The 27,235-nt window shown below is 43.3% G+C and overlaps 1 protein-coding gene across 1 annotated transcript in view; it reads right to left on the reverse strand.

The window, feature by feature from the left end:
* Window positions 1-8,967: 8,967 nt before the first annotated feature.
* The window catches only part of RTF1 (RTF1 homolog, Paf1/RNA polymerase II complex component), a 47,751-nt gene continuing 29,483 nt past the window's right edge, over window positions 8,968-27,235 (reverse strand). The window contains exons 5-18 of the mRNA XM_063091403.1: window positions 24,310-24,424; window positions 23,515-23,626; window positions 18,034-18,169; window positions 17,376-17,553; window positions 16,335-16,417; window positions 15,014-15,101; window positions 14,808-14,915; window positions 14,048-14,125; window positions 12,938-13,059; window positions 12,690-12,747; window positions 12,179-12,256; window positions 11,276-11,371; window positions 10,109-10,220; window positions 8,968-9,854 (exon numbers count right to left, since the gene is read on the reverse strand). Coding sequence (XP_062947473.1) covers window positions 9,748-9,854; window positions 10,109-10,220; window positions 11,276-11,371; window positions 12,179-12,256; window positions 12,690-12,747; window positions 12,938-13,059; window positions 14,048-14,125; window positions 14,808-14,915; window positions 15,014-15,101; window positions 16,335-16,417; window positions 17,376-17,553; window positions 18,034-18,169; window positions 23,515-23,626; window positions 24,310-24,424 — 1,471 coding nt within the window. The 3' untranslated portion in view covers window positions 8,968-9,747. The remainder of the gene's footprint in view (window positions 9,855-10,108; window positions 10,221-11,275; window positions 11,372-12,178; window positions 12,257-12,689; window positions 12,748-12,937; window positions 13,060-14,047; window positions 14,126-14,807; window positions 14,916-15,013; window positions 15,102-16,334; window positions 16,418-17,375; window positions 17,554-18,033; window positions 18,170-23,514; window positions 23,627-24,309; window positions 24,425-27,235) is intronic.

A 27,235-nucleotide genomic window follows, 5' to 3' on the forward strand; every position in this document is an offset into this window, starting at 1 on the left:
GCTGTCCACCCCACAGGGTTGCTGTGATAATAAAATAAAATGAAAGATATGAATCTCTAAATGGTTAGAATGGTTTTTAGTGTGGTAGTAGAAAGAGCCACTGTCACGTCCACCACACGCTAGATGTGATTTTAGGCAATCCTTCACCCCTTCGAGTCCATTTGCTTACTTGTAAATTTAGGAAAATCTTGCTTGACCCACAGACTTGAGGCTGTGAAACTAGGAAGAGAGTGCTGATGTTGAAGTGTTCATACATTGCTAAATGCTTATCAGTGTCAGCACTGTGTGGGTCTTCGGCCACTTCACATGTTGGTGGTCTGCTGAACTGCAAGGCTGTTTTGAGCAGAAGCCAGTATTTCCTGTTTTCCCCAATATGCCAGAAGGACTGAGGATCCCCCATCAGGCACCTAGTATCTGGGGATTGGTGGGGGTCCTGGGGGTGCTCTCCAATGCTCAGGAAGACCACAAGGAGGAGCTTTCTTTCCCTTATCTCCCTTCAGCCAGGATTCAAGGATGGCGCAGGAAGGAGGAAAAGGAGGACTCAGACGGAGAACGGGAAACTTCAGCAAAGAAGAAATGAAAAGATCCTGGGAAACTGAGGAAGAAAGCAAAAGAATGGAAGAAATAGTGGGGAGATGGGAGAAATGGAGGATGGAGGAAGAGAAAGAAGGAAATACAGGAGTTTGAATACTTGAGTTCTGCATGTAGAACCTGGGAAATCAAATGGATACCTTCTCTGGGTCACAGAGGTCCGAAGGAGTCTGGGTGTTTGTGTGAGGAGTGTACTCCGTAGCTTGAAGGCCCAGAAGCACCCATGTCTCTGACACTCACTTCCCTGCCTCCTTTGGGGCTACACCAGCCTGTGGTGGGAGGTGGGAAGGTACTGCCCTCAGAGGACAGAGGGTGGGCAAGCCCAGGGTGGTAAGAGCCAGCAAAGGCCTGCCAGAACTGGAAAGGTAGGAAGGAAAATGAGGGGACAGAACATGTACTGCAAACCTGTGCACCAGGCAATGTCTTGGAAGTGCAAGTAGGCTGGGCACTGGGTCTCTGTCCCACCTGTCAAGAGAAAACTCAGGGGTGATTCCTTTTCTTCTCATTTCAGCATTTGCCCAAGTCTTGGGTCCACTACTAGCAACCAAAGAATCTCTCTTTGCGGGGCCGAGCCCGTGGTGCACTCGGTAGAGTGCTGCGCTGGGAGCGCGGCAACGCTCCCGCCGCGGGTTCGGATCCTATATAGGAATGACCGGTGCACTCACTGGCTGAGTGCCGGTCACGGAAAAAAAAAAAAAAAAAAAAAGTGTGGCCTTGGGCCGGCCTGTGGCTCACTCGGGAGAGTGCGGTGCTGATAACACCAAGGCCCCAGGTTCGGATCCCATATACGGATGGCCGGTTCGCTCACTGGCTGAGTGTGGTGCTGACAACACCAAGTCAAGGGTTAAGATCCCCTTACCGGTCATCTTTTAAAAAAAAAAAAAAGAATCTCTCTTTGCGGGCCGGCCCGTGGCTCACTCAGGAGAGTGTGGTACTGATAACACCAAGGCCCTGGGTTCGGATCCCATATAGGGATGGCCGGTTTGCTCACTGGCTGAGCGTGGTGCTGACAACTCCAAGTCAAGGGTTAAGATCCCCTTACCGGTCATCTTTAAAAAAAAAAAGCTCTCTTTGCCATACCTGCCTATGTGTCCCTCACTGAAAAGATAAGGCAAACCTAGGAATTGGGTGCTGAATTGAGCGCTAATCCCATAGATTTTTAGAGTGGGAAGGGGCCTTAGGTGCATCCTATCCTCCTCATTCACATTACAGAAATAGCAAAGAGGTTAAGTGACCCAACTGGGGAGGTCAGGGCGCTTGCACAAGGCCATACAGCTAGTTGGTCAAAAAGCCAGTGTGTCCTGCCTAGGTCCCCTTTCTTCTCCTCCTGTGCTATGTTCAATTCTTGCATTAACATCTTGTAGTTCCTTATTCAATAAAGGCAGTCTGCCTCCATCTACCACAGGCAGAAAACAAAAGGGCATATACTGGGGCAAGGCCTGGGGATCCCAACATAGCTGTGGGACAAGGTCAGGGGACTCTAATGTCCTCTTAGTCGAGCCAGTTATGAATTTTAAAACCCTGGAACATCTGTTCTTTTGTGCCTCAGTTTCCCTAGTCTTTGAGGTTTGAGTAGAAGGGATGTGGAGAAAATAAGCATGTAGGTGGAGGAAAAAATTAGGAAAACTGGGGCATAGAAGAATGTGTTAAGATTTTGGTGGTCATTAGGTAGCTGTCCTGCGATAGGCCATGAGAGTCTCTGTGCCTTGGCCACAAGGCCAGCTACATGTCTGATGAAAGAACCTAGCTTCTTCTCATGGCATCTCATGTGATCCTCCTGTACCCAAGAGGCCCAGTTCCTGAGGTTCCTGAGTCTTCACCCTTCTCCGTGGCCTTCAGGAGTCATCATGCCCAAGGACTGCATCCCTCATGGAGGGCAACAACCCTGGAGCACTAAAGTTGGGAAAGAGGAGGGCTTCGAAAATGGGATGTGTGAGGTGAGGGGGTCCAGGGGACCTGATTTTATTCCCCAGCCTGTCTCATTTAGCTCTGCCCCATGTCTACCCAACCCCCAGGGCAGCACCAGTGGCCCCAGGGGCAGGAGCAGAATTACTGCTTATCACCCCCTGCCAGGTACAGTGCCAGATTCTATTTCTTAAGACCCACAGCAGAGCCTCTCACCTGGAGGAGGGAAGGGGAGACACAGCCTCTGCCCTGTGCTCCTGAATGGGCACCTGTTGCTTTGAGGAGACTTGAAGGCCCTCCAGAGGGAGCAGAGCCTCTGTGGGGTGTATGTGTGTGAGGGTGGGGGGTGGAGAGGTAGGCTGTCATGTTCCTCTAGACCAGGTCGTGCATGGTCTCATTCTAGTAACAACCTCAGACATGCTCTGTGGGGCTTGCTATCCTTCCAGGTGACTTTCTGATCCCAAGATTCCAATATTCTTTGACAATACCTGTGGTTCACTCATTCATTCACAAAGCAAACAGACTTCCATTGGGTTGCTGCTATGACCAGGCATTGTGCTAGGGGCAAAGGACATAGGAATGAGTGGCTCCTCTGATGACCCTTCTCCCCCTTACTGGGAGTGGTGGTGTATTATTTTGCATTGTCTTATGGAGGAAGGAAATCAGAAAGGACCCAATCAGAAAACAGACCCCAGGATGCTAAATGCTGCCTTTACTATGTTTCCATGGGACTGTCAGTGAGGCCCTGGAAATTTTGGTCTCTCAGTTGCTTCATGCATCGGAAACATTCTCTAACTCTGGTCAGTCCAATGCCCTTCTCTGCTAAGGGCATACTACAGAGGGTGCTGAAGGGCTGGCCAGAGCCAGAGCCCATTGGAAACTTGAGGATGGAGAAAAACTGGAGGTGTCCTTTCTCCTGGGAAGAGGAGTGAATGGCTGTCTTCACCTGACAGGTGGGCCCTCAGCCCCCACCGTGACCCTTTTCCTTGCCTCTGGGTTTCCCCTCATCCCCTGCAATCTTTGACCCTATAATCAATACAGTAGCCTTTGTGGGAATATTCTGGGATAGGTACAGGGCTGGGGATTTAACAGAGTTCGCTGACCCTCCACAATCTGAGTCACTCTTTTCTAAAATGAACAAAATGTGTCACCACGCCTGTGTATGCGCAATAAGAACATATTCTCATCTGACACACTTCGGAAACAAGGTTTCCCATCCCTCCCAGGAGCCTGTGTTCCTGTGGTTCTCCTCCGCCCTCTCCAGAACTCAGAACCCGCAGAATCTCTCCCAGTGGCAAAGTGAGGCAGAGGAGACGGTGAGGGTCTGTGGTCAGGGGCTCGGTGTGCGGAGACGACTGCTGGAATCGGGATGCAGTCGGCCTCCCTCCCCCATCCCCCACTACGGAACTTCCCTGCGCCTTGTAGTCACGGGGATGGAGGAGGCATGGGGTGCAGCTCGTAATTCCGTTTGTGATCTCCGTGCCTGCGGGCCTGACCACCCCGGGTGTGTGGTGACCAAAGCCACAAGAGCCTCGGTGGCGGGGCGGAACCGGGAGCCACGGGGAAGCTTCCCGCAGGCCCCGGGTCCGGGAAGTCAGTGTCTGCTGCGTCTCCCTGACGGCCGCGGGGGCCTCCCACGCCACGCGCCAGGAGCGCGCCTGAAAGCTGCGGCCCCAGCTCCCAACTCCGGAGGCCTCCGGGACGCTCGCCCAGCCGGGCCGGTTCCGGCCGAGCTGCTTGCCGCGCACGGGGCGGGGCGCCCGGCACCAGGCTCCAAGGCCGCTGGGCTGGGAGTGCGCGAACAGAGGCCGAGGTCGGGGGCCCGTCGGGGCCCGTGGGTGCCGCGGCACATGGGTCGGGGATGAGGGGGCCGCTGTCAACTGCCGCAGCCGAGTTTCTCGCGGCTTAAGGTCGAACTCACAAGAAGAGAAGCCTGCGCTTCCGCTCTCAGTGGTGTCCGCGCTTTCGGGTCTCATTCCCAGGTGCGCTGCGGTGCGCGGGGCCTGAGGACCGAAGGCGAGAGGAGAGACCTGGGTCGAATCCCCCCAACGTGGCGGCCCAAGGCAGATGTCCGCTTGGCCCCTCCCCCTCCTTTCCTCTACCACGTTTATTGGGCGTTAACTAAGTGCCAGGCGGCGCCGAGCGCTGGGGATGGAATGCCGAGAAATGCCGCGGACACTAGTAGCTCTCAGTCTGTGGGTGGAGACTCAGAAGTAAACGATACGGAATGGTAAATGCTGCGTTGGGGGAAGCCGGCGGGAGGTGCACCCAAACCAGACTGGGAGGGGGCGGTCAGGGAAGGCTTCCCGGAGGAGGCGACCTCTCCGCTGAGCGCTGAAGGCTGAGGAGGAGTTCGCCGGCAAAGTCGATGGAGATAAACCAGCGCATTCCGGGCTAGGTGAATGTGCCGACTCCGCACGCGCTTAGCAAAGCAAGGCCATCGACAGCTCAATGGGAAAAAATTTAAAAGAATCCGATATTTTGAAGAAGGTATGGTAGTAGTCATCACGGGAATGATCACAATTTTGTTGGAGTTCTTTACACTTATTTTCCGGTTTGGTACTGTTTTGAGTTTTAATTACTCTTGCTGGTGCTAATAGGGACGTCGGGCCTCACAATCGGAGCCTGCTGGGGGCGGTGGCGTGGTGGTGGCCTTCGGAGTCGTTGAAGACTCCCAGCGGAACGACGCCTTCAGACGGGGCATCAGCAAAATGGTGTGTGTTGCGGGTGGGGCCTGGAGGGCATGACAGCAGCAAGGGCGAGCGAAGTTGCAGCCCACCGTCTCTGGATGATTGCCCGGACAAGCCCCAGAGCCTACAGGTCAGAACCACAACCTAGAGGCGGAGTTTCTTGGCTCGATTGGGGGGGTCGCCGGGAGTCTCCCGCCAAGCGTCCAGCTTCCGGTCGTGCCTGGGCTGTTCTGCAGTTTTCATCCCCCTTCATCAGCCCAGCTGCCCCTTCCATCCTGACCCCTGGAGGAGAGGGCCAGAGCCACTGTGCCCCGACAGCGTCTCCTTTGGAACCGAGCACCTTCTGCTCTGACAACAGCACTTACTGAATGAACCCCTGCTGGGGACAGAAACATTTAACATGATCCTGACAGGTTATCCTTTTTAAAAGACTGGGAACTTGTGGCTCAGAGAAGTTAACTAGCTCGGCCCTAGGTAGGAAGTGGTGGAACTGGGATATGAACCCTACACTAAGCTGGGTGCCTTGTGGCTCTAGGCTTTCCCTCGGGCCCAGAGCAGTCTGGAAGCTCTAGATGTACCTATGCTCAAGTGGCTAAGCCCCTACCCGGGGCCAAGAAACTCCATTTCCAGGTGCCACTCGGTGGCACTGGGGCTGGCCTGGGGAACCTTACAGGGAAGGCAGACTGCCCTTCAGCTCTCCCTTAGTGCTGCCATTCCCCCTCAGCCTCCCAATAACCCCTGCCACAGGGAGCTCAGCGACCTTCTTTGGTTGGAGAAATCACAAAAATCCAAGCTGGAGGGAGGTGGCTTCCTAGAGCTGCTGGAACACAGCCACCCATAGTGTCCCAAAGTACAATCTCCCTGTAAGAAACCAGGGTGATGAAGTTGATCAATCCAGCACCCCCCTCTTTGCTTCACCCACGGGGCCCCAGGTGGTCAGCTTTCTTGCTTCCCAGTGATAGGTAGTAAATGGCTGCCCCACAGCACCCTGATCCTAGGGGTTACGTGGGCTTTGTTGTCCTCTGCTGGGAATCCTTGCTCTCTAAGACTCAGTGCTCCCAACAGTCAGCTGGTGGGAATAACAGGGAGTTGGAGAAAACCTCATTGCATGCATTTGCAGCGTAAGCTCTGGGGACCCACCTTTCCTACACCAAAGGCAGTCTTGGACCTGGCTCCTACCATTGTGATGGTCATCTTTCACTTTCCTATCTCTAAAGGGAGTGGAAGACCCAGGATCTTCTGACTTCCTACCTAAAATATGGTCAGAAAGAGGTTGGAAACCCAGCCTCAGGCACTGTGGGTGAGGAGCCCTGACAGATCTCCCCAGCTTGAGGGTGGCCAAGCCACACTCACAGCCCCTAGGTTCCCCCTTCATGCTCATGATAGCCCCCTTCATGCTCATGATAGACAGAAAACAAGAGAGAAAAGGAACTGTGCCTAGGCCAATTCAACTGGCAGGACAGATTTCTCACTAGGGTCAGGCAGCATACTGGGGGCCTATCTAGCTCTGTTAAAGATTGTTCATCTCGGGCCAGCCCGTGGCTCACTCGGGAGAGTGTGGTGCTGATAACACCAAGGCCACGGGTTCGGATCCTATATAGGGATGGCCGGTTCGCTCACTGGCTGAGCGTGGTGCTGACAACACCGAGCCAAGGGTTGAGATCCCCTTACCGGTTACCTTTAAAAAAAAAAAAAAAAAAATTGTTCATCTCTTACCAAGATAGGAAGTAAAATAAACCAGGACAGTTGGAGGTTCCCCTGGGTCTAGGTAACTACCCTACCAGAGAGGCTTCTCAGGAACCAGGCTGCTGAAGAGTTGACAACAGCTACTTTCACTTTTGGGGGTGTAGGCTAGAAGGGGAAGAAAGGAAAAAGAACAAATAAGAGGCTCTCTTGGACTTTTAAAACATGGCTTTGAGAGCTGCCACTCAAGATGCAATCCTTGTACTAAATCTGACCCCCTTGTTAAAATGGTAGAAAGTTTATTTACAAATATCTGTACAATTTGAGTGACAAGTCAGGACTTCACAGAAACAAAGAAAACAAAAGCATTTTTTTAAGGGAAGTTGCAGGCAGTAGACTTTCCCTGCACCTGTCAGAAGCAAGACAGACAAACAGCCCCATATACATTATGAGCTAGGTATACGGACATTGGCCTTTTCGCTTCTTGGAAGGAACTGAAAAATGTAAAAAACAGCCATGAGTGTTACACCATTTCAATACTGAGACCACATTGAGGGGTAAGGTGGGTGACACTGAGGCAATTTCCCAGCACTAGAAATACTGTGAAACACCAAGAAGCCTTAGCCAGTGGCACAAAGCCAGTGTCTTATGCCTGGCCAAGACCTTGGTTCAGAGGCCCTGCCTCAGCTGTGACTGGTGACAAGTCCTTAGTCTTGATCCCAGCCAGCAAGTAGGCTACTCAGGTGATAAGTTAACTTTCAGTCTTCTTTGGTTGGCTTTTCTCCCTGCTTTGTGCTTTGGCATCTCAGGTTTCAGCAGCTGCATGTGGGGAGGTAGTGGCAACGTGGCTACAGTGTGATGTAGTTTTAATAAAAATTTTATTACACAGCCATAATGTAATTGACACTTTTCCAAATCCAAATGATACTAAATACAGATCTACATGGTGGATCAGAATGACTCCAGCAAATTATATGGACTCTATACTTTTATGTCTTTTAAAACCAGAAAGAAAAAAAATTCCAAGTTCGTCATGATAGGAGAGGTCCCAGCAGCTCCAGGACTCTGCCCGAGTCCAGGCAATGTTTAACAGTCTGTGATTCCACATTTACACAATAGTCTATAAAGGGTTTTGGTCAATGGACTATTCAAGTATATATGATTTTAATAAGTCCATCACCACTCCTTGCTGTGTCACAGCTACCACATAGCTGTGTTACAGTTATATTTAATTGATTTTACACAGTCACAATACTTCTTTAAAACCATCCATTGCTGCTTTTTTAAAATAAAAAAAATGTAAACTAAGTTAAAGCAACACTGAGGCTCTATTAACCCAGAAGAGTTACCAAGTTCATTTTTATGTTTAAACACAACTTAACTCCATGATTTCCCATCATCCCCCTTCCTTATACAAAAGTAGGGTGAAAAAGTACGAAGTAGAGCTTCTAGATTCCTCTCCCTCTTGTGGAGATCAGCAGCTCTCAGCTGTTTCTTTAGCTTAGTTCTTGGTATAGTCAGCTGTACTTTGTTCTGAAAAGATTTGTTAAATGCCACTTTTATTTACACTTGGAGCTTTACACCTGAGAATGATTATCAAGCAGTCAGCTTATCTCTTTTCAAACATTTCATAAAGACATACACACCTCTTTGCTGGCTTCACCCTAGCTGCACAACAATATATATGCTTACCATATATATATGTACACACACACACATAACTGCACATGCTTGTAACATTTGCAACCTAATTCTTTTTGTGTTTACTCTCCACATTCATATCGATTAATTTCTCTTAAAAACAAAACAAAATGTTATTCTTGCCAAAACAGCAAAACAGAATCACTAGGAAGAGACCGGGACACGGGTGGGAAAAAGACACACTATGTTCAGCCAAGAAGCTGTGGGCTGTACCCATAGGATGAGCAAGACACCTTCACTGCCCTCCCTGGTACCTGGTGATGGGCTTCCCTCCCACCTGCCAGGGCAAAGCCTGCAAGGCAGGGGGCTAAACTAGGGAATTTTCTCCAAGGTAGGGAGGTGATGGGGAAGAGGAGGTGGGGGAGGGAAAGTTACACAGCTATAGCAGTCAGGCCTGTTTAGTAAGAAGAATCACATTTAATGAGTTTCTTTCTTGCAGTTTCAGATGCTCAAGTACAGCTGAAAAAAAAATCTGAAACAGCTATAGACCCATGACAGACTGATACAAAGAGTACTGCATTTAAAAAAAATGATAAAAAATCCACACATTTACATACATATACGCATACACACACTCTCTCTCTCTCTCAAATTAGACCCCCCTCCCACCCCACAAATGTACACTTTTTGGAAACTAAGTCGGTTTTGAAAACCTTTCTTCCGCAGAGATGGGAAGAAGAGAAAGATGAGGAGAGAGGAAGGAGGATTGCAGGTGCCCAATCCCCGCTCCCTCCACAAGGGCCAGGTGCCAAATGTTCAATGGTTGGGTCCAAGGCAGTCTGCTGAGGAGACTGCCCAGTGTTGCTGCTGTGGCCACCAGGGGCTCCAGCAAGAATCCCAGCTCCCTGGTAATACTGAATGCGTGCAGAGTGGCCAATGAACTGTGCTGGTTTTTAAAAAAAAAAAAAAAAAAAAAAGCAAACACAAATCTAAAGACATGGTAAAGCCCAAAAGAGCCCAGATCCACACTGGGTGGGGCTCGGGGGGGTTGGTGGGAGATGGTGCAGACAAGGGAGATCTATACAGCAAATGGTTTATATTACAGATGACTGGCAGTTTAGAGTCTCTTCCCAGTTCTACTGCTGCTCTGGCCCAAAGAGGGCAAATCAAAGGAAAACAGGAAAGCTGGGACACTGTGATGGGGCATGCAGGGTCAGAAGCAGCAGGCTGGGTATGCTCAAATAAGCCCCCGTCGTTTTTTGTAGTCTTCCAAATTCAGAGATCTCCTTGGGGCCCCATCCTTGGCTGGCGGAGCCTTGGAGGTGATAGCCAAAGCCTTCGACTCTGTGGGAAAGAGGAGCAAATTGGCATCTGAAGTACCTACAAAATCCTTTTAGTCTTGTGCTTCACTCCTTCAGGTACCCTTACTGACTACAGCTATCTTCCCTCTCAAAATATACTTGCAGCCTGTCTTATCCTGGCCTCTATAAACTTTGATGAGCAGACATCCCCATTTCTTCCGTAAAATCAGGCCTCCTCGCTGGCCAACAGGGCCGTGGATCCAATCTGGTCCTTGGCCATCCCCCGCCCTCATATACCTGAGCTGGGAACTTGCAAATCAATCTTCACATCAAAATCATGTACTTTGAACAGGTCTTCTGAGAGGTCACTGGCTGATTTAGAATTCAAATCTTTATCCTTGCCCTGACCCTGCAATGAGAAGAGGAAAACAAATTATAAGAACAGAAGTACAAGTGGATTTCAAGAAGCAGTAGCCACTAATGGTAAAAGCTCCTGTTCAAGTTCATTAGGTTTTCCTACCAAGGCTCTATTCTGATTACTTCTCTCAAAGGGTGGACTAGAGAGGCTATGAACAAAGAGCATTCTCTTTTATAAACTAAAAGCAAAGAGAGGGAAGGCTTATGTCTGTGGTAGGAGGGTAGAAAGGGTGGGCTTAAGAAAACAGGCCATGTTCTGACCCAAGATTTCAGGAATTCTTGGTACAGTTTAGGCTCCAGAGGAAAAAACCTGACTTAAATAGAGAACTGCTTTTTTTTTTTTTTTTTTTTAAAAAGATGACTGGTAAGGGGATCTTAACCCTTGGCTTGGTGTTGTCAGCACCACGCTCAGCCAGTGAGCAAACTGGCCATCCCTATATAGGATCCGAACCCGTGGCCTAGGTGTTATCAGCACCACACTCTCCCGAGTGAGCCACGGGCCGGCCCTGAGAACTGCTTCTAAATGAGCAGTTTCTCTTAGTTTACTATTTTCGTTTTCAAAGAACTTTTACTTTTATAATCATCCGATCCTTACATGTTATCTGCTGCTCCTAATTATCCTGTGAGGTAGGTAGGGCGTGTAGTATTATCCCCATTTTACATGTGAGAAAATGTGGTGCACAGGGCTAGAAGTCCTCTGTGCCTAAAGACACAGTCAATGCCCTACTTAAGTAATGGTGTTGGGGGCTGGCCAGTTAGCTTACTTGGCTGCAGAGTGGAGCTGATAACAACAAGTTCCAGGATTTGATCCCTGTACCAGCCAGTTGCCCCAAAACAAAGACAAATGCTAATTAGTGGTGTTGGATTTAAAATTTAGGTTGTCTCATCAAAATTCAGCAGCTGTTCACTACATTTGTAAATAATTAGGATGGAAAAAGGACCGCAAGTGGGACTCTATGTTCCTCCAGGTAGGAAAATCAAACCCAAACCAGGCAGGTGTGCTGGCGACAGCCTGGTTCAGAAGCCACAGGGTAGTACGGCACTTGCCTTGCTCATTTCCTTTGGAGCATCTGGTAACACTCCAGAACCATATTTCGCATTCAGCTGGGCCAAGATGGCAGCTTGAACAGCTGGATCTCTGGACTGAAAGAGAAAATAAGTTATTTTAGAGAATGTCCAACACTCACAGAATTCTACTGCCAGATTTTTTCCCACCTACCACTACTAACATCACAAGCAGCACAGTGGACCCAGCAGCAGCTGAGTGAGGTTTTCCTCAAGGCAGCAAAATAAGGTAATTAAAAGCTTTAAAGCCAAGCCCAAGCCCAAACCCTAGCTTAGTGACACACTAAAGTCATACCTTGGCTTACTACACTTTATTTTATTGCAATTGGCAGATAATTGTGTTTTTTACAAATCAAAGGTTTGCAGCAATCCTACTTCCGAAGAAGTCTTATTGCCACCCTTTGTCTAATAGCATGTGCATTTTTTAGCAATAAATATTTAAAAATTAAAGCATACACATTGTTTTTTAGACTTAATGCTATTGCACACTTAATAGACTACAGTATAGTGTAAACATAGCTTTTATATGCACTGGGAAACCAAAAAATTTGTGTGACTTGGTTTATTGTGACATCTTAATTGTAGTGGTCTGGAACTGAACTTGCAATATCTCTGAGGCATGCTTGCACTAATGTCAGCTGTGCTATAAACTCATCCTGGTACAGGGAGTTACTCCTCAGGTTTTTACAAATCCATGCCAGGTTTTCACTACCTATATGCCCTACAGCAAGATAAAAAAGGAAGTATCCAGACCCAGGAGCTTGAGGCAAGCAAATCCCAGCTAAGAAAACATTATTTTTAACTCCTTTATTAATTTCCTAATGGAATACACTCTATGTCCTAGAATCTAGGTCCTGACTAATAACGTCCTCTTTAGGAACTCACATTAGAAACGATGGTAGGTTTGCACTGCCGCCTGGTAAAGGGATCCATCTGTTGGTTTTTCATGTTGTGACTTTCAGCCTGAAACAGAGCATGCACTATAGAAATGTTTCTTCAGTCCCCTTCCTCTCATTCATCATAAGCTCACATATAAATAACAGTCTTTGTAAGGTTCTAAAAAATCAAAAGCTGTCTATAACCTTTTTCCCCTTCAAGAACTCCAGAGCAGATACACAGAAAACAACCAAAAACCAGAAATTAATACAAATGAATACCCTGGAGTAGAATCTAAGGGTGGAGAGGGGTAAGACAGGGCAGAAGACTGCTGCTTTTCATTGTAAATTAATAAATTATATAGTTATATGTGTGCATATGGAGAGAGCATGTATATGCTAAATATACATGTTACTTCAATAATTTAAAAAATGAACTTGAGCAAGATGTAGAAAAGATTTCATATCATTTTATTAATTAAAATGTTTTTCAGTGATCTAGATAATATTGTCTTACTCACCACAAGGGCCTTCTCAGACTCCACAATGTTCCACTCCCGGTTCCGCTGGTTAATGTAACTGTGGAGTGAGTAAGAGGGATGAGTCAGTGGGCTGTGAAAGGACACAGGGAGCCAGTGAACCCTGACCCCAGAGATCTGTGGAGTCAGTGCAGCATAGCGTGTACAAGGCTATGGGACTGCCTGATAATTTTGGCCAAGGTCTGTGGGCCAAGGATATGGGCCCAACCAAAACAGGGTCAGTAACACACCTGATAGCAGATATGTTCTTGGTCCGCTGGCGGTCCAGGGCCTCTGCCCGCTCCTCCAGCTCATTCAGCTGGTCTTGGATTTGTTTAGCCTTGTCCTGATCCCCCAGGTCCTCAGCCATGGCCTGTACACAGAGAGATATGTGAGTTCTTAGCTGTAACTGGCTCTATATCAAGTATCCCCTTACTTCCATCATAGGCAAGATATCTCATGTGATGGACACATGACAGTAGAAATGAAAGAATACTGAAGAAATACTTTACAAATACAAGATATAATTTATATTGCAGCAGTAATACCTTCCCATATAGCTACCTGGCTCTGCGCCCCTAGTGGCAGTGATATGTAACATTAACATTAGAACCCAGGCCCCACATGGCTAAACCACCATATCAAGGCTCACCCCGTCCTGATGTGTCTGCACCACGCTCACCCAATTTTTTTTTTTTTTAAAGATGACTGGTAAGGGGATCTTAACCCTTGACTTGGTGTTGTCAGCACCACACTCACCCAGTGAGCCAACTGGCCATCCCTATATGGGATCCGAACCCATGGCCTTGGTGTTATCAGCACCACACTCTCCCGAGTGAGCCATGGGCTGGCCCCCCATCCTGATGTGAAGAATGAAAAACTATCAACCACAGCTGGGCTGGACAATATCATTTGTCTGTTCAGACCCAGTACTGAATACTGCCCTGGGCACTATTTTATTACACATGAAAATAAGTAACTAGAAAGTAAGGAGAATGGAACAAATAAGATCAGTTTCTTTTTCTTTTTTTTTTTTTTTGTCTTTTTCGTGACCGGCACTCAGCCAGTGAGTGCACCGGCCATTCCTATATAGGATCCGAACCCGCGGCGGGAGCTTCGCCGCGCTCCCAGTGCCACACTCTCCCGAGTGCGCCACGGGCTCGGCCCAGATCAGTTTCAATTTATAGAAAGAAAAATGGCCAAGGAATGCTGCCCGGGTGCCAAGAACACACTGTGTTGCTTATAATTGGGACCAGAATTTTCTCTCAATCCTGCCACCACTAACTTGGCAGAGGATGAACACGTTTGACTTCCACATCTCTTTACAGAATGGGCAAAGAGGCTCAAATGCAAGTACACACCTTTTCCTTTAGCAGCTGAGTCTTCTTCATAGCATAGTTGGGTGGAGCTTTTCTGAACCTTTCTTTCTCTTTTACAATCTGTACCAGAGAGGAGATACCAGCAGTGAGGTATTCCTAAACTATTTTTGTAGACAGGCTCAGTGAGCCCATTTTGGAGGCAAGCAGCTAGTTAAAAGGGGGCTGCTCTTCCTATAGCAGTGTCATGCCCCAGGGAGAGAGCGAGTTCATTCCAAGGGATACTATGCTGCTTCCAGGGTCACGGAGATTCTTCTGGGACAGTCTGAAGGAACATGCACCAATAAACAGCAGCAGCCCAAGGGCTTGGTACTGTAAGGCTAGCCACTGTCCAAGAGAACAGAGATCAAAGAATTTTACCAAAATGTTTTGGAGAAAGAAAACTCTCAAAGGACCCAACACAGATCCCTGAACCCTGAATACACTTTATAGTCTATGTATTCTCATCTGCAGATGAGAATGTACAGAGAAAAGCTTAAACTATAAATAATAAGGTAGCAATACTAGTATTCCCTCATCTTCATGCATAGTTAAAAATGTCAAGATATAAGGAAAGAAAAAATCATGATTTTCTCTAAACACTGGTTCATTTTTTTTTTTTTGACGGCTGGCTGGTGGCTGGTACAGGGATCAAACCCTGGACCTTGGTGTTATCAGCACCACACTCTACCAACTGAGCTAACTGGCCATCCCTAAACATTGGTTCATGATGAGCCTCCAGGCTGTAGGGTACCAGGTTTCTTACCTCTTCAATGTCCTGATCATTGAATTTATAATTAAGAGCTTCTTTAATAGATAATTCCTTTTTATTGATTTCATCTAGAGTAGGCAACTGCATGCCAGCAGAGAACATCTGGACCAAAACATGATAAAGGATTATTAATAAGGGATTTTGGAAAGAGGCTCTCTTGGTGTTCACAAACAACCACTAAGTAGTCTCTAGCCACTTACCGCTTCTTTCCACTTCATGAATTCACTTTCAGTGAATTCTTGGTTTGAGACAAACTCTAGGCGGAACACTCGTTGGTCATTGCCATGCCTACACAAAAGACAGACAGCATCTCCAAGAATGTGCACGTTGACTGCAGTTCCAGCAAAGCAGGCCTACTAGACAATGTACCACAGTGGTTCTCAATCCTGGCTACCCTTTAGAATCATCTATGAAGATTTATAAAAATTCCAGTGCTAAAGCATTGGAATCAACTAGATCCAATCAATTTGGATCTACTGAATTAGAATCTCTGGAAGTTAAAAACCAGGCACCAAAACTAAAAAACAAAACAAAAAAACCCTCCTAGGTTGTTTTAATGGGCAGCCAGGACTGAAAATCACAAAGCCAGTGCTGGAAACCAAATGGATGTGGCCAGTGCTTCAAAAGTCAATTTACAATAAAATCCATCATAGTCAGTTAGCATCAAGAATATGCAATACTATGTAGTTATTAGAATGAAAATCCAGCTATTCCTGAGAGGAAGAACTCTGTCTTTCTACTGACAACTGTGTTGGCAAAATTAAGTGACTCAGTGACATTTTCCTAGAGACTCTCTGCTTGTCACAGCCATTTCCTACCCCCAACTGGCTCTTTTTAAACAGACAAGCGGAGATGATGGGGTGGGGATGAGAGAGGGGAATGGAGAAACCATGGAGACCATATTAGGTCATAGGAAAGCCATGTCTATTACCTTCTATTTGCTGTGTGATCCTGGAAAACTACTTCTATTCCTTCCTATATGGGGTCTTTAGAATTCTCAGGCTCCAAGAGGGCAGACATTTGTATATGTCTGTTTTGTTCTCTCCTTTATCCTGATGCCTAAAACAGTGGCATCATACTACGACTGGCACATAGTAGACATTCAGTAAATATTTGCTGAGTGAACGATACTTTCATTTTGCTGAAGGAGGAAACTAAGTCCAGAAAGGTGACCTGACTTGTTAAAGATGAGGTTAGTTAAGTGAGCCACAACCAGAAGCAAGCCTTTGGACCATGCTCACCAAGGAAATGTCTGCTGGGCTCTGGCAGGATGATCTCTCACAATCTGGCATTTTCCTTCTATATGTCCTATCACTTCATAACCCTGATTCCTCCTATGGGAGAGAATGTCCTACTTCCCCTACAGGCAAAGACAGAAAAGTCTCCCTCCAAGTGCATTGTGGGGACTGCATAAATAGTGCGCACTGCAACAAGAAACATCACACTGGGAGAGAATAACAGCTCAAATGGGAAGTGCCTGTTTGAAGTGGAAACAGAAGCTGCCACAGAAGAGCTTCTTACCGTAGTTGTAGCCCTTTGTTTGTTCTGGTGCCACCCAGCTGGTAAACTTTGGCTGTTTCCACAACACCTGTAATCTCAGCAACCTAAGAAGGACAAGAGACACCAGTCAGGAATAGACTCATTCAGAGCTTTCCACACTTTTCTTTTGGCTCTATCTACCTGATCACAAACAAGTGACCCTGTGCCAAGAGGAACCCACAGCTGCCACGTGTTCTGAGCATCTTTCTCAGATTTAGAATTCAGACGGCCAAGCACAGGGAGCCTTGTGCCCAGTATAAGCACACGCCAGAAAAGGAAGTTAGCCTGGTGTGGCCCATTAGAAGCTTTCCGCCCAACTAATTCTACTTTACTAGGGGATGTACTTGGGATTTCAGAGGTCAATTTTTATTAACCAAATGTGAAGGCCACAGAGGTCAGTTTCTGTTGCCAAGCTTTCCAGGACACGGCATGACTGCTGGTCCTTACACAAGGAGATAAATACACATTAAAACCAGACAACCCTGAACAGAACAAACAAAAACAAAACAAACAACAGAAAAATCAAATAGCTATATATATTCCAGCCATCGAGACCACAGAAGTAGTGCTGGAACCCACATAATAATTTGTATTAGGCTGGCGTTCGTTTGTTTTTTTTTTAACCTCAATGAAATTCCCTGGTCTAGAAGTCACGTGGGATTGTAATATGCACATTTTTCATTGATTTATTTTTTAAATAATAAATTTTTTGTTGAGAGTTATGTAACTCCCAACAAATACTTCATAAATGTCTCCCTTCTTCCTTTTATGCTGAAAGAGGATAGAGAAAATTATCCTAAATCCAAAGCCTGCCAGTCCCTTGGGCTCCAAGTACTCTTCCTGGCAGCAGGTCATGAATGAGGTCAGCTCAGATAGACACTGTTGTATGGGCATATCATTTGGAGTCTACTTCCCAGTCAAATGGTGGCAGAAGAATGACATATTTGTTCAGTAGCTCCTACCCCTAGTCGAGAATCATTATACTGAAAACGTGGATAATTGTCCAAGGAAAGAAATACCAACCCGGTAAACTGGTTTGCTGTTGTGGTTTCCAATGCCAATCCGTACAAAACATCCTGTGACAGTTTTAGCGAAGAAGGGCATGTGACACCAACGTTCTAGCTTATGCCGTGATAATCGAACTCGATTCAATTCTTCAGGTAAGGAGACTGGTTGTGATTTTGGAGGGATCTCTTCTTTCCTATGAGGAACAATGGGGCACTGGGAAAACTGTTCATCATAAAAATGGTACAAGACATATAAATACCAACTTCTCAAAATGTACCTCAACCAAAGCACATGTGATTAACTTAAGAGAAACAAATAAAGCACCAGGAAAGAGCTGTAATAGAATCCTGTTCCTAGCCAGTAGTATGAACTGTCTTGAACGAGGCTGCCATTCTAGATAACGTATTACAGTAAGAACAGTAACGACAGCTCCGGGCCAATCTGAGAGTGATGGCAAGTCAGTTCCTACCTGCTAAGCCTGGTGAAATGTCCAGGGGTGCAGGCTAGGAGCCAGAAGCCAAAGAAATGAATGGGCTGATGTGCTGGGGAATTCAGTTCAGCAATTCAGGGTACTGAACCAAACCAGAGTTCATGGCTCAAACAGGGCAATTTTGGAAACTACACAAAAGAACCCATCCATCCTGCCTACTAGACCAAAATGAACACAGCTTACTCCTCTTCTTCATCAGATGATGATGTTCGGGATGAGCGGTCTGACTTTTCACTGGACTTGTCATCCTCTTCCTCCTCCTCATCGTCAGAGTAGACTTCACTGGTTTTTAATGGCTGTTTTTTGGCAAGGAGCTCAGCTAGAAAGAAAGGGGAAATGCTTACCTAAGTTTTCTCAACAAGAAACTGAAACATCTTTCATCCTTGAAAAAGAACTGGAACATGACTCAAATAGACACGACTATCTTTGCTAGATGGGGTTGTGATAACTTAGGCTATATACAGAAATGAGTTAAACCAGAGTTAAAATCATTCAGGCACCAAACATCAGACCCCAATAGACAAAAAAAGGGGTGAAAGATTGTTACTAAGTAGGCAGAAAGGGTCACCAGCACTACTGGCAGTTATCTTTTATTGCACACAAGACACTTGAAGGTGGGCAGGAATGAGAGGGAAAAACTCACGATGTCTTCAGAAAGTTTTTGAGGAAAACCTTGTTTTGAATTTGCAGTACTACATGTAATAACAGAAGAATGAAAACAACCAAATGTCAGGGGCCGGCCTGTGGCTCACATTAGAGAGTGTGGTGCTGATAACACCAAGGCCACGGGTTTGAATCCCTACATAGGGATGGCTGGTAGCTCACTTGGGAGAGCGTGGTGCTGACAACACCACGTCAAGGGTTAAGATCCCCTTGCCAGTCATTCTTTAAAAAAAAAAAGAAAAGAAAGAAAAAAAAAAAAAAAAAAGAAACCAAATGTCCACAAACAGGGGAGTAGCTGAATTACCTCTGATACATCTACCCAATGGATTGATATGCAGATGTAAAAAAGGAATGAGACAGAACACTACAACCTGAGTCAGAAAATGTTTTAAAGAGCCAGATGGTAAATAATTTAAGTTTGTGTTTTCTCTTCTCAAGCCATCTACCATGTGACACCCTGCACTGCTGTAAAGAGTTACCATCCACAAATGTGTTTCCTGGACTTTGCACTTCCTAGCCTCTAAAACTGTAACTAATAAATACTGTTTCTTTATTAAAAAAAAAAAAAAAGGTTTGTTATTCCTATGGTCATTGTTCCAACTGCTCAAATTTACTGCTGTAGTTACTGAAAGCAGCTTGTTGTACTGCTGAAAGCAGCCTTAGACAATATGTAAACAAATGGGTGTTGTTGTATTCAGTGAAATTCTATTTTCAAAAACAGTTTGCTGATAGCTGCTCTACATAAAACACTAAGGAGTGATCTCCAGGATATACTGTTAAGTGAAAAATGCAAGGTAGAAAAAAGTGTGTATAGCATGCTACCATTAATCTAAGACAGGAGGTGACTATGTGTTCTTATGTTTATTTTTGTTGTTGTTGTTTTGTTGTTTGTTTTTGATGGCTGGCTGGTAAGGGGATCTGAACCCTTGATCTCTGTGTGCCCTAATGTTTAAAGAAAAAAAGAGAAGGATATAAAAAAATGTTTTCTGGCCATCCGCCAAAAAACAACAACAACAACAAAAAGTTTTAAGTGACTGACTGTTAAGGGAGGGGACAAGGTATGAAATAAAAAGATATAGAAGCTAAATTTCTTTGAATATACCTTGTTTTAGTAGATTTGACTTTGGAATCATGTATTTTATATAATCATAAAACAATAATAATAAAAAGTCATCTCTAAATATTAAAAGCCAAATGAAACGAAGTATTGATCTGATGACATAACCACACAGAAAGGAACTATAAGAAGTAACTTTAAAAAATAGTCTTTTTTTTTTGGTGGCTGGCTGGCTTGGGGTTCCAGAAAAAACAGTCATTTGAAAGACAGACATATCCAATGGGAGAGAACAGAGAGCCCAGAAATAAACACTTGCATATATGGCCAAATAATTTTTGACAAAGGTGCCAAGAACATTCAATGGGCAAAGGACAGTCCTCAACAAATGGTGCTGGGAAAACTGGATCTCCATACGCAAAAAAGAAGTTGGACCCTTACCTTACACTATATACAAAACTAAATCAAAATGGATCAAAGACCTAAATATAATAGCTAAACTATAAAATTCTTAGAAGATGTAATCACAGGGGAAACTTACGTGACACTGGATTCGGCAATGGTTTCTTGGATATAACACCAAAAGCACAGGCCGCAACAAAAATAGATAAATTATACTTCCTTAATTAAAAACTTTTTTCTTTTTTAAAGATGGCCGGTAAGGGGATCTTAACCCTTGACTTGGTGTTGTCAGCACCACGCTTTCTCAAGTGAGTGAACCGGCCATCCCTATATGGGATCCGAACCTGTGGCCTTGGTGTTATCAGCACCACACTCTCCCGAGTGAGCCATGGGCCTGCCCTCTTAACTAAAAACTTTTATGCATCAAAAGACACTAACGATAAAGTGAAAAGGTAACCCATGGAATAAAAAAATATTTGCAAATATCTGATAAGAGATTAATATCCAGAAAAAAGAACTTCTGCAACACAACAACAGTCACAAAACCCAAACAATTTAACTGAAAAATGGACAAAGAACTTGAATGGCTGGCCAGTTAGCTCAGTTGGTTAGATTGCAGCCTTATTACACCAAGGTTGCAGGTTCAGATCCCCTTACCAGCCAGCCGCAAAAAAAAAAAAAAGAGAGAGAACTTGAACTCACATTTCTCCAAGAAGATATACAAATGACTAACAAACACATGAAAAGATGCTCAACATCACTAATCATTAGGAAAATATAAGTTGAAACCATAAGATGCCACTTCACACCCACTAGGATTCCCATCATCAATAAGACATAATAACAAGTGTTGGTGAGGATGTGGAGAAACCTTCATATATTGTTGATAGCAATGCAAAATGGTGAAGCTGCCTTGGAAAACAGCCTGGCAGTTCCTCAAAAGGTCATTATCATATCACCCAATAATTCCACTCCTAGGTATACACCCAAGAGAAATGAAAACATATGTTCATATAAAAACTTGTGCACAAATAAAAAACCAAAATAAATAAAAAGTAAAAAAAAAAAAATTGAACAAAAATACCCTCAAAAACTTGTGCACAAATGTTCGTAGTATATTATTCATAATAGCCAGAAAGTGAAAACAACCCAAATATCCATCAAGAGGTGAATGGATAAACAAAATGTGTATATCCATACAATGGAATATTATTCAGTCATAAAAAGGGAAAAATATTGATATCATACTATAATATATGGATGAACCTTGAAAACATTATGCTAGGTAAAAGAAGCTAGGCACCAAAGACCACATATTTTATGATTCCATTTACGTGAAATGTCCAGGACAGGCAAATCTATAAAGACAGAAAGTAGATTGGTGGTTGCCTAGGGCTGGGGGATGACAGGTTGGAGTTTCTTTTTGGGGTAATGAAACATTCTAAAATTCACTGAATTTTGAGTTTTACTGCATAACTCTGTGAATATACTAAAAGCCACTGCCTTGTACACTTTATATAAGTAAACAGTATTGCATATGAGCTATATCTCAATAAAGTTATTATAAAAAACAAAAATCTCTGGCATTCTAGTTTGAAATGGAATTCTCAGAATAAGGTTCATGATAAATTTTATCCTTAAAAAAACCTTTTTTTTAGCTGTGTACACTGAAAAGGCTTAGAAATAATAGCCAACTCAGGGGCTGAGCCCGTGGCGCACTCGGTAGGCGTGCTGCGCTAGCAGCGCGGCGACGCTCCCGCTGCGGGTTCGGATCCTATATAAGAATGACTGGTGCACTCCCTGGCTGAGCGCCGGTCAAGGAAAAAAAAAAAAAAAAAAAAATAGCCAACTCAGAAGCATGAGCACTCCTTGTGTCTAGACTACAGTCTCTAAATACAATTTGTCATGAAAAAGAAACCAGGGCTCCATAGAGAAATGGCTAATTCCAAATCTAGAAAGCAAAGAAATTATTAAAGACTACCAGGGTCTTGTGTCAAAAGGACTCAGCTAAATCTGGTAGACAATTTGAGTATCAATAATAACTGCAATGGATTAAAACACATAAAGTATTGTTAGGATACATAAAGAACATTCAAAATAAAGAAATCTCAATGGTTATTTCTGGAAGTTGCTGAGGAACTCTCATTCTTTTGAAAACTGATAAATAAAAAGAAAATGAATCAAGTATTTATTCCACCTTTCCTATTAAAAATATACCTGGGGGGGTAACTAAATAGCTTGTGAGAAGTTTCTCTTTATGTAAACAGACTAGATAATAAACGAAGAAAGAGTGATAGACTAGAATATCACCATTTGCAACTCCTAATGAATTAAATGATGTAAATAATGACCATCAATGGCTACTAGGATAGAACACATGACTATTTCCAATTCTTCAACTCTCTCTGTACCCATGCTCCTTGCCACATGACTCGCTAGTTTCACCCAGTCCCATAGTTACACTTCCACAGTGACACTTCCCATAGTGATAATTCCAAGTCTAGGTCTTAAGAGACATTGTGTGTTTCTGCTTGCCCCTTTTATACTTCTGCTATCACCATGATAAGAATGTGTCCTGTGAATTCTGGTCCAAGGAGGAAGTGAGATAGGTAGAATAGACCTGGCCCCAACCTGCAGCCTGGAGACAATAAACTCATACTTCCAGGCAACCCCCTGCTGAACTGCAGGTGCATGAGCAGGAAGGGTGGGGGGAGTTTGCTGCCTCACATTATTGTGGTAAAAGCTAATTGACAGAGCTGGTAACTTCACAAAATAAGAGACAATCAGATCGTATGTGTCTCCTGATGGAAATACATACCACTACCTAAAAATACTCCTTTCCAAAAAACAAAAAACCCGCAGAACAAACCCAAGTCTGATCAATTCTCTAGGTCTAACTATCAAATTACAGGAAATTCAAGGGACTAGAGGAACACATTCAACAGCACCAATGGGATGCAGTTAACATCTGTGAGAAACCACAAGACAAATGACCTAGTTTCTTCAGCAAATAGGCTGCAAGAGGAGGAAAAGGAGATGAGGAGAAAAACCTATAGATTAAGTGACTTAAAGGACATATTAACAAATCACAATGTGTGGACTTTTATTATTTAAGATCCTGATTCAGGAGCTCCAGTGGCGCAATCGGTTAGCGCGCAGTACTTACAAGATCCTGATTCAAATGATCAAATTATTATTTTTTAAATTATAAAACAAATAGAGAAATTTGAACCCTGACTAGATATTTGATAATATTAATGGATTCATTGTTAGTATTTTTTAGGTGTGAGAATAGTACTGTAGATAGGTTTACAAAAAGAGTCCTTTTCTTTTAGAGACACGTATTGAAATAATATGGTTGAAATATAATGAAATAGAGATGATATGGTTCATGGAGGTTCATTATACTCCTCTCTGTATATGTTTGGAATTTTCCATAATAAAGAGCTTAAAAAAAAAAAAAGGGGGGGAAATAAAAATGAGCACTAGGAAGTCAAATCATACGATCAAAGACACAAAGTAGCCATTACGTTTTCCCAACTTACCTGTTCTGTTCTTCCGTTTTTCTCGCTCTGCTTTCAGCTCCTCCATGGCTTGAGATTTCTTATCTAGTTTCTCATCCCGTTTGGAACGCCGTTCCTTGTTGTGGGATGTTACCTGGGAAGGGAAGGATATGTAGGATGGCTCTTTTTACCAACAGCTGATGAGATTCTCTATACCCAACAATACATTCAGTCCTCCAATGTGAATCTATATAGGCTGCAGAAACTTAAAATTTGCATAAGGAGAGAGCATCCTCTTGTGGACAAAGAGGATACAGCAGTGTGGAGTCAGCCCATCTTACCTGCCTGATAAACAGCAAATTTAAGAAATTATCCAAAAAACTCTTTCTGGAAGAACATCCTATATCATAGCTAATATTTGTTGATATTGTCAATAAAGCTTTTCATAATGAATGCAGAGATGACTAATTTGCTCAGCTATATTTATACCAAGTCTAGGATGACATACACCTGAGTAAACATCATAACATATCTGGCTACCTCGGACAAGATGTGTACCAACTTTCAATTAAGGGACACTCACACGCTAGTGGGCTGCTTTTTAAATGCAGATTTGAGTGAAGTCCTAAGGAGTTAAACAGTGTAGCTAACGGTGAAATGATAAGATATGTCCAAAGATTAATGAAACCTACAGGAAGCAGACTGTATGTAATAGTCTCACATTAACCTAGACTGATTAATATAAACCCACCATTTTACATAAACAGATACAAATACCCACGTACACTCAAAACAGAGATTTAATCTTTGGATAATGAGGACCATTGAATTTCCTACCTGAGATTCTTGAATCTGTGTCAGTTTTTTCTTTTCTTGCTCCTCTTCTTGCTTTTTCTTTTTTTCTTTCTTTTCTTTCTTTTTGGCTGTTTTTAGTTTTTTCTTGATTTCAAATCTGATTAAAAGATATTTCTTTGGTTTTTAAGTAGCAATGAAATATATGTAAAGACTGATTTCTATTAGCTAGGAGAAAGGAGTAAATAAACAGTTTGGCTTCCTGTAAGAAACTCCAATGTACCTTATAAGTACATTAAAAACACTGAGTATAAGTACATCAAAAGTACTTGAAAGCATTAAGTTGGAATAGACTTAAAAGGAGAGAAAATATTCAAGATATGGTTGTACTCATCTTTAGACTTTTGGTAACTCAGGTCTCCCTCAATCTTCACATAGTAGAAGAAAACAGTTTATTCCTGGATCAATTTAGTAGCAAAACTAAATTCCAGTGGCGCTCCATTAGAGAGCCAATGTCACATATTTAACATACTCAGGATAAAGGCTGTATTTTAAAAAGAACACTTTCTATCTTTCTTCATTAGGAAAAATGTTCCCCAACCCAGCAAACATGAATAAATATGCCATTCTGTTAAACAACTGCAATCTAGTCTCCCTCCCTATAGCAAGGCTTTTATAAAACAAAAATCACTTCTTGTGAATTTAAAGAACTTTGCAGAATAAAGGAATATTGCATAATAAACATTAAACTATCATAACACTCTAAAATAACCCTACTAGGGCCGGCCCATGGCTCACTTGGGAGAATGTGGTGCTGATAACACCAAGGCCATGAGTTCGGATCTCTACATAGGGATGGCCGGTCAGCTCACTTTGGAGAGAGTGATGCTGACAAAACCAAGTCAGGGGTTAAGGTCCCCCTACCGGTCATCTTTAAATAAACAGATAAATAAATAAAATAACCCTACTTGTCCAATTTTTTACTTAGTTCTTAAATAATACAGTACTTAGTATTTTTTGTTATGCTCTTTTCACTCATTAAGGTTATTAATGTACATTTATAATGTGAGATAGGGGAGCACTGTTATGAATTTACTCTTTTATAAAAGAGTTATTAATTAAGCAATATGCTCATAAATAACCAATGAATCAAAAAAGAAATCACAAGAGAAATTAGAGAGATGACTGATAATGAATACACAACATACCAAAACTTATAGGATCTAAAGCAGTGATAAAGGAAAATGTATAGCTGTAAATGCCTATACAGGTTGAGCATTCCTTATCTGAAATGCTTGTGACCAGAAATGTTTTGGATTTTAGATTGTTTCAGATTTTGGAATATCTGTATGTATATAATGAGATATCTTAGGGATGGAACCCAAGTTTAAATACAAAATTAATTTATATTTCATATACATCTTATACACACAGACTGAAGGTAATTTTTTACAATATTAATTATTTTGTGCATGAAACAAAGTTTGTGTACATCAAACAATTGGAAAGCAAAGGTGTCACTATCTCGGCCACCCATGTGGACAATCTGTGGTTGTGTGGCATCACCATCATTCCTGACTCTGAATTTATTGAATTTATATGCTACCAATAAGTAATCATTTTCTAACACCTATTCACACATAAATACTTGACAGTAAAAACTATGACATACCATTAACACAGTGAAAAAATGTGTTCAGGGTAACTAAGCACCAGAATACCTGTATCAGCTGTTAAACAAGAGCGGCAAAACAATGGCAGGCTTTCATTGTGTTTTGATTAGGTTACCGTACACTGTATTTTATTTATTTATTTTTGGCAGCTGGCTGGTACAGGAACCAAAACCTGGACCTTGGTGTTATGAGCACCATACTCTAACCAACTGAGCTAACCTGCCAACCCTTGTATTGTATTTTTTAAGTGAGAAGAAACATCAGAAGCAGTTGAAAAACAAACAAACAAACAAAACAAAACAAAAAATGAAGCAGCTGAGGTACCAGGAAATGGGTTCTGTAGGGATGAAGAAGCATTATGCTGAATGACTTTTTTAAACGTTTCCTCCAGAGTCGTATGCCTCATTAACAATGGTTTTTGTTTTAGAAGTCTCTCTTTGATTCTATAAACTGGCATGATTTCTTGTTCAGTTATGAATGCATGCTGCTCTAATTCCATCACACATTTTCACCACGTTGTCTATTGGTACTTTTTCTGCAGTGTTAACATCATCTTTATCATCACTTTGTCACTTTTATTACAGGTTGAGTATCCTTTATCCAAAATGCTTGCGGGCCGGCCCGTGGCTCACTCAGGAGAGTGTGGTGCTGGGAACACCAAGGCCCCGGGTTCGGATCCCATATACGGATGGCCGGTTCGCTCACTGGCTGAGCGTGGTACTCACAACACCAAGTCAGGGGTTAGGATCCCCTTACCGTCATCTTTTAAAAAAAAAAACAAAAACAAAATGCTTGCAATCAGAGGTGTGGAATTTTTCACTTGTGGCATCAAGTCAGTGCTCAAAAAGTTTCAGATTTTGGAGCATTTTGGATTTCGGATTAAGGATGCTCAATCTGTATTGAAAAAGAAGAAAGATCTAAAATTAATTACCTAATTCTACCATAAGACAGTAGAAAAAGAAGGGCAAACTAAACATAAAGCAAGCAGAATTAAAGAATTAATAAAGATCAAAGTTGAAATTAATAAAATATAGACTACAAAAACAATAAAGATAATCAATGAAAACAGAAGTTGGTTCTTTGAAAACATCAACAAAATTGACAAACCTTTAGCTAGATTACCAAGAAAAAAAGAGAGAACATTCAAATTAATAAAATCAGGTATGAAAGAAGGGACATTACTATCAACTTTACAGAAATGAAATAGATCATAAGGGAACACTATGAACAACTGTATGGCAACAAATTAGGTAATTTATATGGAATGGGAAAATTCCTAGAAAGCCATAACCACCAAA

Source organism: Cynocephalus volans, chromosome 3, assembly GCF_027409185.1.
Source record: "Cynocephalus volans isolate mCynVol1 chromosome 3, mCynVol1.pri, whole genome shotgun sequence".
In the NCBI taxonomy this organism is placed as follows: Eukaryota; Metazoa; Chordata; class Mammalia; order Dermoptera; family Cynocephalidae; genus Cynocephalus; species Cynocephalus volans.